General features: G+C 43.1%; 1 protein-coding gene across 15 annotated transcripts in view; it reads right to left on the minus strand.

The window, feature by feature from the left end:
- The window catches only part of EXD3 (exonuclease 3'-5' domain containing 3), a 295,908-nt gene that overhangs the window by 216,022 nt on the left and 61,073 nt on the right, over positions 1 to 18,813 (minus strand). For 6 of the 15 annotated variants that reach the window (XM_049832287.1, XM_049832288.1, XM_049832290.1 and 3 more), the window contains one exon: positions 12,683 to 12,797. The exons of 6 other annotated variants lie outside the window; for them this stretch is intronic. In XM_049832287.1, the coding sequence (XP_049688244.1) occupies positions 12,683 to 12,719 (37 nt within the window). In that variant the 5' untranslated portion in view covers positions 12,720 to 12,797. Of the gene's footprint in view, positions 1 to 2,305; positions 2,415 to 12,682; positions 12,798 to 18,813 lie in introns of those variants that run through there. 3 more of the 15 variants (XM_049832294.1, XM_049832295.1, XM_049832293.1) reach the window with 2 other exon arrangements.

Genomic DNA, 18,813 nt, shown 5'->3' on the forward strand with positions numbered 1-18,813 from the left:
TGTTTCTAGTACTAGATACAAGGCCGAATAAAAGATATCATTGCTACTTAAGATAAAAGTGGCAATGGCTATTCACTTGCAAAATTTATAGGTGCAACCTCTTAGATAAAATTAAAGAAAAAAAATCCTTGAGAGGTTCTACACATGACTTCCAAAGTTATAGCTCTTGGGAGGTTAAGTAGAAAAGAAAGGATACCTGTCAGCTCACCCCCAACATGTTTAAAGAGATTTGTTGGTTTCTATGGCAATGGGGAGGGTAACATGGCTGCCTGGTTCCAATTATGACTGACGCACATCTCAAACAATCGTTCTCTTCCTGTTCGTATGACATAAGAAAAACAGGATGTTGAGAGGTGTTTATCTGAATGAACAAGATAAGCAAGCTCACTGACATTTCTAAAAGTATAAGATTTAACTAACAAGATGTTATAGATTTTCTGTGGAAAAAAAAAAAATCCAACTGCTACACTGCTGAATGTGATTAAATTATGCATGGAAAGAACCTTTCCCTCTGAACCCGCAGGAAACAGTTGAGGAGCTGTTATATGAGCCATGAATACCAATGGAAAGTCTTTTTAGTGTGAGATACTGAGTTACACTGCTGAATCAAAATTGAGGAAAACGGCTTAGTGTGCTGCCTCCCAAAATAACCCAATATCCTGCTGCCTCCCAAAATCGTTTTCAATTCAGGGACCACTGATGGGGTGGGCTGCAGAGAACTGGGGTGCTGCAATAGTCCTACTGCTAGACAGGGAAGCCAGGCTGGATTATAAAGTGGTTTGTGGCAATGAGCACCATTTCACAGGCATTTCTTAGGCCTTTCACTCAACCTGAGTAATCATCGCAGGTAATTTGGAGCATTTTAAATGTCCTTCAGTGGCTCAGAGGGAACCTTATCATTCCTCATCACAGCTTCATCAATGACTGAACTTGCAACAGGCCCAAACCATACAGCAGAGTATGGTGCTGCAATCACTGCTGTCCACTAATTAACAGGAGCTGGTACAGCCCAGCAGCACACCACAGTTTAAAGCTGAAAACCAGCTCATGTCCAAAAAGCACATCATCATCATCATCATCCCGGGATTGTTCTGGAGCAGGGGTAAGGTACTGGTCTTCACACCCATGCTCCTGTCACCTGTATGCATGGGCAATACACCCACCTAGAAATGTCCAGCTACAGGCAACATACTGATAACAGAACCAGGAACTGGTTGAACAGACCGCAGGTGACCCAGTGTCACATTTGCTTTAATACATCGTTCCTTTTCATTTAGGAAAAGAGAAGAACTCCCCACAAGCAGGGAGAAAGGATAAGGTAAACTTAGAGACAGGTATTTCAGAAAAACCTAAAAGAAGTACAGCTAGGAAAGTTAATTGCCAGCGGCTGCCTTGCTGTGGTAGCAGGAAGAATGGCACGTTCAACAGGAAGCCAGAACGGGTAAGTGAGAGGCTGGAAGTGGGACATCCCTCTGTGTTTTAGGAGATAGCTGGAGTATATAAACCACTCAGAGCAGAATGGTTTACATGGAATTCAAGAAGAAAAGAAAAAAAAAAAAAAAGAAGTAGAACGATAGCATGTTTCAGCCTGACTTTCCTGAGGGGTCATTCTTGTTTTGGAACTACTGAGGAGTGGAGTTCAAGCCTCCTCAGTCTTCAGCTTCACAGAAAAATTAATATTGCTAAATATTTCGCCTTGGGATGTCCAAGAATTAGCTGATAACTAAGCTCAACTAAGTCAAACAGGGAAGTTCAACAATCTTTCACATACTGATTTGTTCATAGCTTCACCTATTTAAAATGCACATAGAATTAAAAATATAATACTCATTATGGTCTTTTGCATGTCATCATATCCCATGGAAGAACCAGACCATACGCCACAGTGCTCCAATCACTCAAAAGTACAATCGTGTCATTGTACACTGCTAGACACAGGGCCCAATACTAAAGGCCTGATATTAACAATACTTTTCTTTATAGTACAATGCCCACTACAGACCTATTTGAGCACATGGTTAGAATAATAATGATGTAATAGAGAATGTAAAAAGTCTTAAAATAGAAAATTAGTACAGTCAGATATTGAAGTGAAGGATAATAAATAATAAATATGGAGACTCAGGAACAGTTCAAACAAGTGAGCTGTGGGGAGTAGGAGGAGGTAGACTGAGACAGCTCTCCAAGGACAGCACCATGCAGTTGCTAAGGATTGAAGGATCAAAGTGCCTAAGCACTGTCACAACAGATCCATCCCAAAAAGGGATCACGCAATGTGAGAGATGTGACTGAATGTAACACTTACCTTCAACAACTCTTTGTGCTATCTAGAGCATTGACGATCCAGGAGTTGCAACAGACTTTATGAGCTGTAATAGCCTGCAGCTGGTTCAGAAGAAGCTGGCTTTGGACCTCTGGGAGCACCAAGACAAACACATTAGGAACTCTGTATTGGCTTCCCTGGCATTGCAAAAACATCACCAAGTTTGACGCAAAGCTACCTGAACAACTTACCACGCTGTGCATGTGTTTGTGAGCTGCAGTTACCTAAAATCCTTTCCAAGTGGTTGCCCTCCTCCACCACCACTTTCTTTATCTCAAAGACATTTGAAATAAAGATCTTTGAAATCTCTCTGTCAGACTTGCACGCAGCCAAGGATGTGATGATCTCCCAAATGCAATCCTTTTACAGGTCTAACTGTAACCACTTCAACACTTTCTTGCAAGTCAATGATGCTACCAAGACATACGCCCAAGCAGCAGTGCTGAATGACGCACTGTCATAAAGACCTGCCAACAGCATGTATTACTTCAAAGAAACAGCCCTCTATGTTTGTATTTTTCTTTTTCTACACTGAGCAGGTGTTGGTGTCCTTAAAAAGCCACACCTCAGGCTATATATTACAGTTTATAAGGCACGAGGATGCTGCACTTCCTCCACACACTGGAAGTGAAGCAGTTTACCCAAAGCCTCCCAGCAGAACCCCCAAGGAAGTGAGAACAGGTGCCCGATTCCAATTCTGACCTCCCTTATTTCCACATCAGCATGGATCCATCTGTTTTAACAATTACTTCTAACTTGTTCTAGCCTGGGATCAGCAGCTCTGGAAACCCAGCATGCAGTCCCCAGTGAAGGCACAGACCCTTCTGGGTGGCAGGGACCACGGGAACTCTCCATGTCCCCCACAAGCTGTGCCTGGAGCTGCTACACCTCTGTGCAGTCTCCTCTCACCCACTGCGATTCCAGCTGCACCAGTCCCATCTTCTCAGGGCTACCAAAAAAACCCACAGCATAGGCAGGATTTAATAACAAATCAGTTCTCTAAGAGCAGGCCTGATTTCCAAAGTCCTTCAGGAAACAACAGATGAGTTTTGCTACCTCTGTTACCCACATCGGAAGACACAGGTTAGAACAGATTTGTATTAGAAAGTGTATTTCTACTTACTTGTATGTAAATTTTGTTTTCCCATTTGGTGCACATATTTAAGTCAGTATCAAAGGAACAAAATGGAAACCCAATCATTGTCTCCGGCTTGGCTGGCTTACAGACCAACTCCCAGCCTTTAATTCTAGGAAGTGAGTGACCGCAAAGTCTCATGACAGCCAAAGGTCCCCTTCTTTCAATCTGACTCGCTGTTTGTCTTGGAAGTGGCCAGGTTAACGCTGTCCCATTCAGCCTGCAAGGGAATGTGGGGCAGATCGAAAGAGGGAAGGACAGACAGAGACAAAGACAGACAGAGAGACGCTGCAAAAGACTGAGAGACAAAGACCGGCGGCGGGATGAAAGAGCATGGAACGAAGGCAGGACCCAGCCAAGCCAAACAAAGTTTTCCTTGAGTGATTACATCTGCTGGAGAGTCCCCAGCTTGCACTCCCCTTGCTGAGAAATTCTTTTAATTGTGTCTAGGACATTTTAAAAATACCAAGAAAAGCTCTTCTGTAATCGTGAAAGCTCTGAACTGCGTGAACTTTTGTTATGCTGAATTACTGATAGCTTGCTACGTACTTCTTGAAGTAAAAGCTGAAAATTGCTTTACAGAAGATTTTTCTGAGGTAGAACCCTGGGGAGGGAAATCCGATAATAAATCTTAATTACTTTATCCTTAAAAAAACCCAAGCAATTTAGAAAAATTCTTTTCCCTCCCAATGTCTGTGTAGCTAAGTACAAAGAGCATCCAGAAGAAAATGAAAAGAGATACCTCCTCAAATTAGGCAAAATTAAATAAGGTTAAATGAATGATCTGCAGAGCCAAAGCCTACAATTCTGTAAAATGGCCTCCCTCCCTGGAATTCAACAGGGATGGTGGCTCTTCCACAGCCACTAAAGCCGCTCACTACTTAGCTGATGGTGGAGAGTGAGCAGTTGGGCAATAGAACATATATCCAGCACCCATGCGAAGACAATACTGTATATCAGGCTGCCACTGGCATTTTCTTGTATAAAAGAAAATCAATACTTGTATCCAGAAAGATTAATATTAAGCAATTTTCAAGTTGGCTAAAAGAACTGTGATTCTGCCTTGATCAGACACACGCCTGGGGTTATCTGAATGCCACTGCCTGCTGGCTTCATGTCATGGGTCCAACTCTCTCATCTGTGGCAAACCTTCTGGCAAACCTCCCTCATCTTCAAGCCTGTTTTCCCAGCATTAATTTGTACTCTACCACTCATTATGATAACCAGAAATGCCAGAGAGTTGACAGACTCCAAGTACCTCATTTCTCTCCTCCACAACCCAAACATCTGCCTGCATACCTCAGGTAACTATGTATTTGTACTCACCAAATTTGAGGGTCAGTCATTGGAAGATGCTGCAAAGGCAAGGCTCAATGTTAAAAGACAAAAAAAAGAAAAAAAATCACAAGGTGTGGCAAGCCGGCCATCGCGTCACCACAATTGCATGCTCCACCATGTCACAGGTGTGTGGTACCCAGGAAGGTGAAAGCATTACTAAGGGGGGAACACCTAACAGGTCTGCTCCCATAAAACAGCCACCCAAAGATGTACTTTAGCATACACATGTTCTTCAAGTATTTTGAATTAATATCAGGCTCTATTTCACCACTTTGCTGGTGCCAAGACATTTCACATATGCCAGCATAAGCTGTCTAAAAGCAAAGTGACTTGTCCTCATTACATCTCTATTGCATATTGCATGCGAGTGCAGTTCCACCAACCAACCTGAACTCTCCTCACTCAGCAGCTCGGCCCGCTGAAATGTGGAGAGACCCTTTCCCCTGCCCCAGCTCACGCAGGCTCTGGTCCTCAGCAGACTGTTCACAAACCTGTCCCACCCATGCCGTTGGCAGAAAACTAACTCAGCCAAAATACAGATCAGTTCTTGCTGGGCCAGTAAACTGAACCAACTCAATGAAGGGTCCAAGGTAACAGCACTGGAGCAAAGAGGATTTGTACCCAGGACTGGATACGAGGGTGTGAGGGAGAAGGGCAGGGAACAAACCCTTACCCTCGCAGCCGTGATTAAGCTGCTAGACCAGTCAGCAGTTCCATTTGCTCCGTTCTGCCAAAACACACATCCTTCCTTTTAACATACAGAGATACACATTATTAATTATGTAATAGGTAGCAATACATGTTCTTCAATGAACTGCAGGGTAGGTACAATGTTGAGTTTTACATGCTCTACTGTGAAAAAGACAAGGCTCCAACTTAAGGTAAAACTCATACATCAGCCACAAGACAGGATCTCTTAGTTTGCTGTAGCACAATATGGCCATGCTAAGATGCTGCAGCACCTTGAGCAGGAGTTGCAAGCGCTGTTGTAAGGATGCAAACATACAGATGGGCGTCAGCATCATCCAGATTTATTTTTTTAAACAGTATGTCTTATAGTAACTTTAAAACAGTATCTATCCTTAAGATAGGCAGCCTTTCCAGGCAGAACCTTCTCCTCTGCACCCAGACTCTGCTCAACATTTCAGCAAGCACAACCATCTCTCCATAGCCAGGATCATGCCATTTAGAAACACCAGGTCAGTATCTGCTGAATGACACTTCAACAAGGCTGAAGGATAGAATGGCTCAATGGATAGAAACCCTAGATGCTGCTAAGGGAACTGGCGACAGTCAGCCTGCCATGGTGCTGAGCGGAAGACTAGGTGTCACCCACAAGATGGGGAACCTGATTGAACCAGTGAGCAAAGGGACCAATGGCTCTCTAGCCCCTAGGTACAGGGAATAAACAGTCAGATGGACAAGAAGCACAATTTGAGAACATCCACTGCAATAATCTCAATCCTCAAAACCGTGGAGGGTTCCCTAAAAACCTGCGGTTTGTTGGGGAGGAGGCTGGGGTTTTGTTTTATGCTTACTGGCCTCTTGTTTTTGTCTAAGTGGATAACATTCATTTCCAGTAACTGTCGACCAAAGTGGAAAAGGAGTATTTAACAATAAAGTGCAAGAGTCCATTATGAGTAATGGCAACCCATGTGCTTTTATGAAACAATAACACACCAACATAAAATAAATCAGTGCCTTTTAATTTAACAATGTAAATTACCCTCCCACCTGCTGTGAATCTCCATAAGGAGAAAAAGCTGGCTGCATATTTACCAAGCTGTCTATCCCAGTCTCATTCTGAACTGGCCTAATGCCCTGGGGTTAGACTGTAGGACTCTGTCATCTCTTGCACTCGTATGACCTAAGAAAGGGAATGTGGCCTTTTTCCCACAAGCCCAGAGTGAGAACATCATAAAAGCTGAACTTTAGCCCCCTTTTTGGGCAGGCAGCACAATAGCAAGGAGGATGCTGTTACTCCCTGGAGGCTCTGCTGCTGAAAAACATCACCAAGCTCAAGTAAAAGGTCAGTAGTTAGGATTGCATCTCTTGTTTTCTTCAGTTTTCCTCCTCCGTCAAAGGCAGTTAAACATTCTTTGCACACCCCCCTCCCTCCTTCTGAGAAATGCAGGAAGGAAGTGCTTGCAAAATAGTTTAATTTAAAAGAACGCACAATCACACACACAGCAAACACTGCTTTAGACTCAGAGCAGGACATTTCTATTGCCTCACATTTCCCACTAAAACACAAATGAATCCCTGCAGCAGCAGAGTCATTCCTCTCTCTCTCCCCGCACACAAATGGAGGCTGTGTTTTTACTCCCAAACCCTTTTGTTTAGGGGCAGACACCTTGGGTGAGAAGATCTGTGGCTACATGCTGCAGGCAACCCCCTCTGCTCCTACAGAGCACATCCCACCCTGCAGGTTCTTGTCAAGCTGGAGAAGAGGACATCTGCCTAGTGAACACGGGCTGTGGAGCCAGGGAGAGCAGTGTGCAGAAAACCCTGTAATCTCTCAAGGCACCGCATGGTAACCAGCACCAAGAAGCAGTAACGTGGTCCTGGGTTGTAGGACAGAGTTTCACCTCCAGTCTTTCTCATAACTGGTGCTTGTTTGATTTCACAGTATGTTTTTCCTCCAATTTTTGTCACCTAGACCCTGCTAGAGTTTGTGAAGGTTGTTTGCGACTGATGGATTTAACTTGACCCATGTCTTCACTAGATTTATGTGAAAGAACCAGAGTGGGAGGAAACAGCTCTTACACTCCATGCCTTTTTGCAAAGGTACAGACCAGCAGGCAATTCATAAAAAACCTTTGTTATCCATCAGTTTATGTTGTATGACTACATGTCCAATCTAAACATAATTCTTTGCAGTCACAGTGTTTTTGTATCCCTGGGCAAACAAGCATTTACTATCACAAGCCTATTTCTTCGACTTTAGCAGTCCTGAGGACTTGTCCTCCCTTGAGCCATGAACCATGACAGCCACTAGCACATGTCAGAAGGGGCTTGTAAGTCCCTGCCTGCTTTCACTTCTTTGAGAATCACCAGTCCTTCTAGCCACAGTCTCTTGAAATAAACACCTCCGCCGCTTGCAGCTTCTCCCAGCGCAGCAGCACTTTTGCTTGGTGGTTTCAGCAAATCTGATCATGTTACTGCTGTCCCGCGTTCCTTACATTGCTCGGCTAGCGTGCGGTGGATTGATTTCAAGTTGGCACTCTTGTACTTAAAAGAGACACTGTCAACAAATCACAGTCCTGTCTCCTTTTTTTTAACCTGTTGTTGTCACAGTGCATAATTAGATTAATTAAATAAATAAGAGATCAGTACATGTAGGAACTTAGCAGAATTGCACCCACTGCCCATTAGAGTGATGTCTTCTTCCTCCAAACAAGATAGCCAGGACAAGCAAAGATACAATAAATTATTTTCTAGAAGGAAATTAAGAAATTTTGCATGCTGTTAACATGAGCACTTTCCCATGTACAGGCAAGAAACTTCACAAAGGGGAAGATTTATACTTTCACAAAACAGGGAAACGAGACCGCCAAATGCCACAAACTGTCTGGGGACTTCAGGTCTACGGCAGGACCTGAAACTAGGTTGCCGAGTTTTGCTTTTTTTCTTTTAAAGTTGACAACTTCAGTTGACAGCATCTACGTTCAGCCCTGACCAGTGGGGAAACCTGGCTTTTCCTAGTTCTAGGCCATTGCCCTCATGGGTAACTTTTTTGGTTTTGTTATTGTTTTCATAAACATACAGCTATTATTGGTGTTTATTATCCTTTCCATCCTCAGTAACTTTTACCGTCATTTCTTTTTCAGTTGGTGTTATTCATGTGCATTTCTGGTAGATTTAAAATTAGTGTTAGCATTGCAGAAATGCCTTCAGATTTTAAATGAGGACTCCATAATACTGCATTCTGTAAAGACCTTAAATAAGAAATAATTTGTGTCCCATAGAGTATTGTAAAGGGATTTAAAGAGCTTACTCCCCACCCCACGCCTGTTGCAAGCCCAGACAAAACACAATAAAAATACAAAGCAGAGAAGGAGGAATGAAATAACCACAAAAAGACACATTTAGCTGGGCAGATGAGGTGCTCATACAGGTAGCCAGCATGGAGCTGGGGATTTTGTTGCTTATCAAGGCTGTTGAGAGTTACACACCTGATAAAAAAGTATAAAAAGCATGAACTGCACTAAAAGATGTGTTAAAAATACAACCACCACATCGGCCAGTATGCATATAGGGTCAGAGCGGCCAGATTTCAGTGGTACACAATTTGCTTCTGGAAAGTCTTCACCAATTACTTCCACAACTATAGCCTAAAAACCTTATCATTAAAACAACATACTCTTTCTTTAATTCTAGAGCTTACAATCATATTCAATTTTCATCCCAACTTCACCGAAACATAGCTTTAAGTAAATACTATTTTGACTCTGAGTACACTGGGCACACTGCAAAGATAGTCATGCTGCAGAAATTACTGCCAGTAGCCTTTTTCAGAGAGAAAAGTCAGAGGAAAGGTTGACAGAATCCTGTAGTGTCAGTTGAATCAGGAAAAACACAACACCACAAAATATTATTTTTTTACACTATAAGCAACTGCTGAAATCTCAGGGTAAGTTTTAAATTTACCATTAAGCTGGATTCTGGCTTGAGTTTTACCCCAAACTCTCCAATGTCCCAAACAGAGAAGTCTTGGAGGTATTTTAACTCCACACTAATTTACAAGCTGATGTGCTCAGCCGACCCTGAGATGTGGGCTCAAACGCAAAGTACAATTCAACAAGGGTAGCATCAATTTGAAACAAGGAAAGGCAGACACAATTGCTTTGGTGGTTGATAAGTCTTTTCATCCCCCTCCTTCCATTCCCAAGTACAAACCAGTCCTCTTGCTATTGGACACAACCTACTAGGAGGCAGCTTTGGACTATCTCAGGCCAAGGAACAAACGGATGGCCTCCAAAATACCTACTAGAAAATGCAGAGTGAGAACACGGTAATGCAAGACAGGGCTCTGTGTGCATGCTCACACTCAGAAAGACTAACCTAGGTGCCCAGCCTTACACATAAAGCATTCAGGCTAGACGTATAAGGAAAATTAAGCCTCAAATATTGTAAAGTTATTTCTCCGTCAACTGAGACTCTTGACATTCTGTCATATCCAGTTGTACAACAGGATTACACAGTGATCTTGAGAGGTGTTTCAGTGATTGCTCACCATCTCTTAACAGCTGATCTTTGCAGGCTTTTGCTATCAGAACCAAAATGAAATTCCCAGCTCAAAGTTGGCAAGAATACTAAAACCATACTGAAAAAAATAAAACCAAATAGCTGTTTTAAGGAATGGTTAAAAAAAGCTTACAGAGCAGACAGGTCTGAAAGTATTATCTAAATATTGTAATGCAACGTTTAAACAAAACGAGTAATAGGAGAAAAAGATCATGGTTCAGTTCTGAGCCTTTTCTTGCAGAGAGGCACAGAATCTTATTCAGCAAACGTGATTCATTTAAAGGTGAGGCGTCCACCTTATTTATTTCCTCCTTCTTTAAGGCATCATCGATAGCATTTGCCTCATCACTGCCATACCCCAAAAACCTGACAGAAACATCTGTCTCCCTCACAGCAGATGACAGTTACTTCCTTCCCCTGTGGCCAGACACACCACCCTGGGGTGCTCCAGACCAGAGAGCATCCCTGGTCATTTCCGTGGCTGCAGGCTCCACAACCTGTCAGCACAGTAGCTTCTTTACTAAACATCAGTCCTTTTCCTTCTTTTTCCCCTTTTTTTCTTTGTTAAGCTGCTTCTTCTAAAGGGGAATTTTGATTATTGAAATACTTGATTATAAAGGGAAGGGAAGAAAATCCACAGTAACCTGTTGTCAGACACAGCCTACAGATCAGACTGACTTGTGCATGAATCCCAGCGGTTTGCACTCACGCTGCCTCCAAAGTGTTTATGTGAGACGTGTGTTTTTCCCATTGCGCTGCCGTGATTGTTTGGCTGGGCTGGGTGATGGATGGTGGAGAAGGTTGTGTTTGGAAACGTGCTCCGAAGTTGACAGGAAGCTGAGGGGGCCTTTGCCAGCACTTCCTTCCTGCATACAAGGGGAGGACAGAATGGGAAAAACCTTGACTGTCTCCTACCCTGAGAAAAGTGCTACCCTTCCAGCTGGATTACAGTAAAAATATTCTAATCTTTCACAAGATTATAATATCCTTCCTCTCTAGGTATAGGTACAGTGGTAGCAAGGTTTAGATAATGAAATGAACCAACAGTGTAAAACTTATTAGGTAGCTACAGAAAGCTGGTGGAAGCCGAACAAATGAAGGTCCAAATTTGAAGAGCCCTATCTTCAGCCAAGATACAAATCATCAGTGGATCACACCTGTCTAATCCGGTATCTTGACTCCAACAGCAACCAGTACTAAGCACTTCAACAGAAGGTGTAAAAATCCATACAAGTAGTACACTGGAAATGTGTCCCTCTGGACAGCTTCATTCCTGTGCCTGTTTTAGAGAGTGGATCTAAACCCAAAACATAATGTTTATTACCCCTACAAAAAATAATGCTGCAGTGAGCCATCTATGAATATTCTGACTATGCAATCCACACATTTCTCACGAGCACCCAGGATAGTTTGTGTTACGGAGACTTTCCTTGAATATCTTCTTCCAAAGACCCAGCCTCTAGGTCGTTTTGTGGACGATTCAAGAATCTGCATGACATCCTGATGTGTAATCATCACCTGTTCGCAGTAATAAAAATGTGTGCAGAATATTACAGAACAGATATTCCATGCTACCACAGGAAATTTTCCTAAAATTTTCCATTCTTCAACTCCCAGATTCAAAGCCATAGACAATGGCAAGATCTTTAGTGATCTTTCAGAACCCCAAACTCATCAGCTTGCTCTGCCTACAGCCACATGGACTGTGACAGCAAGAGCATGGCACAAGGGTGGTGGCTATGAGGACCACTTTCCTCGCTATCCCAGCAAGGGGTTATCCTAGCAATCCACCCAGGCAGATACTGTCTGGACAAGTTTGCCCAAGTGAGACTGAAAAAGGGAGGATGAAATTCTCAGGACTCTTGACAACAAAAGAAAAATCCCCAAACCTGTGAGCCCACAGCTCTCATAGCCTCTACTTCTGAAAAAGGAATCAGACAAAAAGACCTCACCCATTAACAAAGAGTGGCGAACAATGGAAACTGTCAAAAAATAGCCCTCACGTCAGAACTAAGAATGCCCCTTTACACATCCAAAAAAGCACACAGCTGAGTAAGAGCCTGGGAGGCTGTCAGGCACTGCTTCTGGCTTATCCATCTCCCAGGCCCTTCTCCTTTGCAGAAACTACCAGAAGGACTAGATGATACTGAATTCCAGTAACCAAAGATGGGGATGGAAGAGGAGAGGAAATTTATTGCAGGACTGAGCCAGAGTAAGTAACAAAATCCTGTCCGTTCAATCTCTCCAGCAAGGACCCTGACACTGAAACTTCATGGGACATACATCTAAAAGATATGTGTGTGCATCTTCCACAGGTCTTACTTTATGAAGCAATTACAAAAGCAATTAATGAGAAAACTAAACTATGAATAAAACCTGAATGAGTTATTAAAAAAAAGGCTATAAAAATTTTCCACCTGGAATACAAGTCTAAGAACACTGATATCTAGATGTGGACCAGGAAACCTCAAAGATCCAATAACCTTCATGGCACACAATTTAGCACTGAATTCACAGGTTTTGCTCTATTTGTGACTCAGCATTCTCCTCCAATAGCACTAAGGAAAATAAATGGAAAGCAAATCATGCTGAACAAACAGGATAATATAGGCAAACACTTGGACAAGCAGAGAACTCACCAGTGGGCTGATCACTTGAGTCACTGTCTTGATTCATCCTCCCAAAGGCAGCACTGAATCAGGGTACTGAGCTTAGAACTCTACAGCTCAGAGTTGGTAGCCCAAGCTCTTGCTTCTAAGAAGAAAAAATGTAGTGTTACTATCAAACTGTAGGAACTTCACCCTGTGTGAGAAAGGAAATATCTTCTGTGTGGTCTGTTGCCTTTGAATCTAAGCATGATAGTGCAGAAACTGTGTGCATATACAGCTTAGCATAGAAGTCATAGCACGTTGACTGAAGACCAGAGAACTAAATAGGGAATTGGTGAATTAAGTCAACCAAGAAACAGTGAGAAGTAGCATCTGAAAACTCATGCAATTTAAAACAACATGTAGTTAAAACAACATCTGAATTCCTGGAATAGGTCAAGATTAGTTTTCAGATTTCAACTGCACAAACGGGAGTCTCTAACACTGTTTACTTGATTAACCAAACAAAAAACCAGACCTATCTAACCTCCAAACTGGACAAACAGTCCACGTAAAGTATGTTTTTGCCGTAGCTAAACAGCTCCTCCTCTTTGTTTGCTTGCCCTTCCACTCATCACATCTTGACTGTGGTAGAGTTGGGAACAGAACCTATGTCTCCCAAATCCCAACCCAGTGCCTTAACCACCACATCCTTCCTGCTGAATCACATTGCAGAATTGTTTATCAGGAAGGAAATTCCCCCTCGAGAGTACTCACTCTGAGTGTGCTGGTGGAACACAAATGCTTATAAAAATACAAATGGACTAGCAAACAAGTGATTTAAGTCACTGTACAACAGGCTAAAGGTATACATCAGTACATTGTTGTTTGTTGTTAGCAGCAGTGTTAAGTAAGGCACCATTGAGCAGGACATGACACAGAAAAAGCAGTGCATCCGGATGTCCTCAGAGTAATAGCCTCCTGCTCTTCAACAGATGATACCTAACTCCGAAAACATCTATCCCACCTTTAACATTAGGTGTATATCACTCAGGGGAATTCAAAAGGTTTATATTCTTACCAGGCATCATGAAGATCACCTTTGGTAGCATTTGGTAGTGCAAGCAGCTGTAGTATGTGACTAGTGGGTCAGAATTAACCTCAACATGTTGTACTAGCAAAGAGACTTCACTTTCTTTAAGGTTCTTGCCACCCACCCACCCACCCCCCCCCCTACCCCCCCCACCCCCCAAAAGCAGGGCAGGGAGGGAGATACCAAAAGTGGAACAAATATGTTTTAGCCTAAGCGTAGTTTACTCCATTAGTCTCCTAGAAAACAAAAAGGGTTGTAATTCATCCACGATCTGTCTGGGGACACAAACCCACTGAAATGGCAAGTTCATGGTCCAGGACTCTGAAGAATTTGGCTCTACTCAGCAGTTGGGCAAAGGAGAAGAATTTCCCCACTTGCAAGCAATGGCTTTCCAGGTTGCGTCCCATGAGACCCCACCACAGTAACCGACACAAACACACGCTTGGGCTGATTCCCAGAACTCTGACAAGATTTCTTTTACACTCCCTTTAAATGTCATTGTATAGAAATTCCAGCAGGACTGACTCTTGTGGGCCAGGGAACCAAACCCTCAATCACAATGTCCTGGGGTCATGTTCAGATATCTAGAGCAGCTTTTAATGGGCACATCCGATAGGGCTAGCTGCCTCCAGCCAGCTACCTCGAGAGCAGACCCAAGGGAGACATGCTCAGCCCCCAGTGCACAGGGCCACGGGACAGCAAAGGACCAGGTCCATCCTACAGACACAGGCAGGGCCCCACTGGCTCTGCTGGACATACCAGCCCCATGGGAAGGCAGTCTTCTCCCCAGAGAAGCCTGGTCTGAGGGCAGCCATCCCACCACACACCCACGTGAACACCTGTAAGCTTCTGTTCCCCGTGGCCATCTCCCCTGTTTGTACATTAAACTCCAAGACTGATCCCCAGTCACGGCAGAAGCACGTCTCAAAGCAAACGTAGGGAGTATCAGTGCTGCTCTGGAGACACAAAGCCCCTCCAAGGGCACTTTGTGCAGGATCTATCTATTACACGCAGACGCCTGCATCTCATCTGGCTATCTGGGCTCCCCATCTGACCAGTGGAGATAGCGAGTCATCTCTAGGGAGCTCACCCAAACAGGGATGACTTGAAAAAGAGATCTATGGAGTAAGCCATTTCTCTCTGGTAGCTGTCTATAGAGTCTCGGTGGCCACCTCAGATGAAGGCATCTCTGTCCAATCAGCTGAATCCCACCCTCTAGCATTATTTTACCCCAGAGTTGAACGTATGGGTTTTGCTGTCCCACAGCACATCGAGAAACACATCAGAAAGTGTCAGGCAAAGTACCAGTATCAAACAAAATCAAATGTCACTGCTTTGAAGTTTGGTATTTTGAATCTATTACCTACTCATTCTTTCTGTGTTACTTTAATTGCCTACAGTTTTTGTATTTATCTTAATATATGTACATGGATACAAGAGTCAGATGGAGCCAGACTCTTCTCAGTGCTGTCCAGTGACAGGACAAGAGGCAATGGGCATGAACTGAAATACAGAAAATCATGTTTAAACATTAGGAAAAAAACCCAGGATTTTGGTTTTGGTTTTTTTTTTTTACTGTACAAGTGACAAAATATTGGAACAGGCTGTGCAGAGAAGTTGTAGGGTCTCCATCCTGACTGGACACAGTGCGAGCAACCTGATCTCCAGAGGTCCCCTCCAACCTCAACTGTTCTGCGATTCTGCAGTATGGTTGAACACTGTACATTAAAAGACTCCTTACATTTGGGATGTAGACAGTTAAAGAGAGTCAAACCTTATTACCCAGGGATAATGCCTCAGATTTCCAGAGAAACTATCATGCTATCCCCACTCTGTTCCCTGTTCTTCACCCCACCAGGAATCACTGCTTGCTGCAGAATACCTGCCTCAGTTTTGTTCTGCACCACTTTGTAGTTCTTCACATCACTGGCATCAGACACATCCAATAATTTACTAAAGTGAAAGTTTCTTGCCAGAAGACACTTTGAGGCACTACTTCCATTCTTTTGAACAGTAAAAAACCTTGATATTATCTAAAAAACCTCAAGCCTTGCTTTTTACATCATACAAGAGTAATTTAGGAATTAATATTAAATGTAATTCAATTGTTCTTCACTAAAAAGGCTATTCTCTCATTCCTTGCCTGCTATTTTTGTAGTCAGGATCACGTTTATTTTTTTAGTCCTAAGTGGGGCTGACCTAATAGGAAAATAAAGTGTGTCTAGGGGGAGAATATAACTCCACATCTTCAATCCTGCAGGATGTTGTGATCAGTTTAGAGTGGTGAATAACAGCATACTGGAAGGTAATTGCTGTTATGGATGTCTTCTTTTTGGTTCAAAGAATTCCCCATATGGAAACCCAGCATGGAACAGCTAAAGAAAAAGGCTTCTGCAAAGAGCTGCCAAACTTCTTCTCCAAGGACTTCTGATTCTTCTCCAGAGCAGGTGTGGGCACTGTTGAGCTCTCGATTTGGGGACTAGTGCCATGCAGAAGGGTTTTGCTTCATATTGAAGCAAAATGAGCTAATGATTGCACCCAGTCATCCTGAACAATGCACATGGTCTGAAGCAAAAAGGATGAACAAATGTCCGACACCTCCCCTGCCTGCAGTTTATAACTGCCCCAAAGGTGAAGTAAGATTCAGATGGATGGGGAGGCTTTTTCACCTGACAGTGTAAACAAAATTCATGGTCTTGCTTCCTCAGTAACAGCTGAGGCCACAGCCACCACCAGACAGGGAACTGGAGGCCACTGGTTTCCTTTTGAGAGATTTCAGTTCGAGCAGGGCCATCACGGGCCTGGAGCAAACAAGAGGCTCCTGAACCCTCAGCTTCGGAGTCTCGCCAAGAAAAACAGTAAATCTCTCTCCTGAGAGTTTGTTGACCCTCTGTGGGATCAACTCCTGTGCCGCTATGTCAAGCCATGCGACAGCTGGTGCCTTCCTTAAAGCCCAGAAGCTGGATGAAGAGACTATATAAAAAAATATATCTCCTCAGAAAACAAAAAAGCACCAAAACAAAAAAGCAGGTTTCTATTCCGCTTGGTTATGGAAAAAGATTTGAAAATGTGAAGTGAGAGTCACTTAAACCTTTAGAAACAAGAAGAGAAATAGTAGGAAGCAATGTTTATTTGTAGTCTTCTCCATGCTGTGATTTTTAAGCCTATCTCACATGTTTGCAACCTGCCTTTTATTGCTTTATTGTTACAGAACATACAGGCACACACAGCAAAAGATATCCAGATATCCCTCTGCAGGAAAAAAACCAACTACTTAGGAGTTTGGGTAAAGTAGCTGTAGTCCTGGAAGTGCTAACAAAAGCATCATCTGAAGACCATGGGTGTCTTTTCATTGACTTCTACAGACTTTGGATTCTGAACTTAAACCCAATTCAGCAGCTCTGGGGCCAGATTTGGCTTTTAGGCTCCCATCAGCCACAAACCCAACACTTCATTCTTCATAATGCATAAGCTAAGGTACACCACCCAAAATCTCTGCTCCATGCTTGAATGATAGCATTTCAGACTTCAGTATGTCACATATTACTTACGTACCAACCCTACTTACAAGCAAGTTTAGTAGCCTATGTTATTTCAAAGTGGGAAAAAGTGACGACAAAGAGGCCTCTTCATACCATAGGCTGTAATGCAAATAGCAGTTACACCTATTTTTACAGTCCATTATCACACAAATCTTTAACTACCTAGAAATAGAAACTTCACTTCTCTGTGATAAGGATATAGAAAAAAAAGCACTGACACCAGGGAGGGGAAAAAAAAAAAAAAAAAAAAAAAAAAAAAGGGCAGCAGAAGCTGTCAGCCAGTGTCTGCAAGCAACACTGTGCCTCTGCAAAGAGCCCCTGGCAAGCTCACCTCCCCACCACTATCCCAAAGCAGGCAGGGCTCCACGAGACCCTGCAGGCTGGCTGACAAGCTACTGTCTGGACAGGGCTGCACAGCACCACCAGAACATTGGCACAGCAGAAGCTCGAGTGTGTTACTGGGAACAGGCCAGGACAAGACCCTACAGCTAAAAGCCACCTTCTGTATTGATTAATTTTATCTGAGTTCATTCCAACAAGGAGATCCCTCTTTCCCCACTTTGGTTTAATGGAATTTTTATTAAATGATTATTGATTTTTGATCATTTATGGGAATCATTTAATAATGTCATAGCATTAGTATCATAATAAGATTCACTGGAACTGCTAAAGGCTCAAACCAGAACACATACAGCAGAAACCAGTAGAGCTACGCAGTTCTAATGTGAACCCTCTACCTCATTAGTTCTGACATTAAAACTAGAAAGCAGCTGACAAAATATCAACAGATGTCTATCAAAGTCTGCTGGACCATCAAGGCGATCCCCCTGAGCATGGTGAAACCCACCAGCTTGATAAGAATGTATTTTTAATGGAAGTTCCCGTCCAAGTTCCTAATATCAATAAACAAATTGTTGTGACACCAGGGGCATAAATAAAACCTGAATTCATGCAGAAAGCCCTGTACACCAGAGAACATGTCTTCCTGCATGTATGCAGAATGTACAGAACATCATTGTCATCAACAGGATACCAAGAATAAAACAATTGTATGCAGGTACCAACCATGTGGGTGGAGCAATATTTGAAACCAAGAAGTTCACACCCAGCCTTTCATAACCTAGAGCTGACTGTGCAAATCACAAGCCAGCAGCTAATTTCTGCATGTTTTACTCCTGACAGTAGAATTGACCCTCCATTATAAAAGCAGCAACTTCAAACGGCTGGGTCACCGCTTCCCTTCCAGCCAGGGTAAACAGTTTACCAGCAGAATCCAACTGAAGTTAATGCAGCAACACACTACTTCATTCAGTTTGCAGCAATACAGCAAGGACAGTTATTCGAGAGGGTGGGCAAGGACAATCTAACAGAACTTCTTGAAATGAGATGAGTTCTCCTTTCCAAAGGAAGGGAAAAAAGAAAGAAATTCACAGCTTGGACTTCCGTTGCTGAAAGGCCAGGAAGAATTTTAAATGTGATGCTTCAGTGATTTCTGTCCCAAAGCACTCCCATTGGAGAGACACTGTGACTCCCAAGGCTTGTGTGAG

Source organism: Accipiter gentilis, chromosome 29, assembly GCF_929443795.1.
Source record: "Accipiter gentilis chromosome 29, bAccGen1.1, whole genome shotgun sequence".
Lineage (NCBI taxonomy): Eukaryota > Metazoa > Chordata > Aves > Accipitriformes > Accipitridae > Astur > Astur gentilis.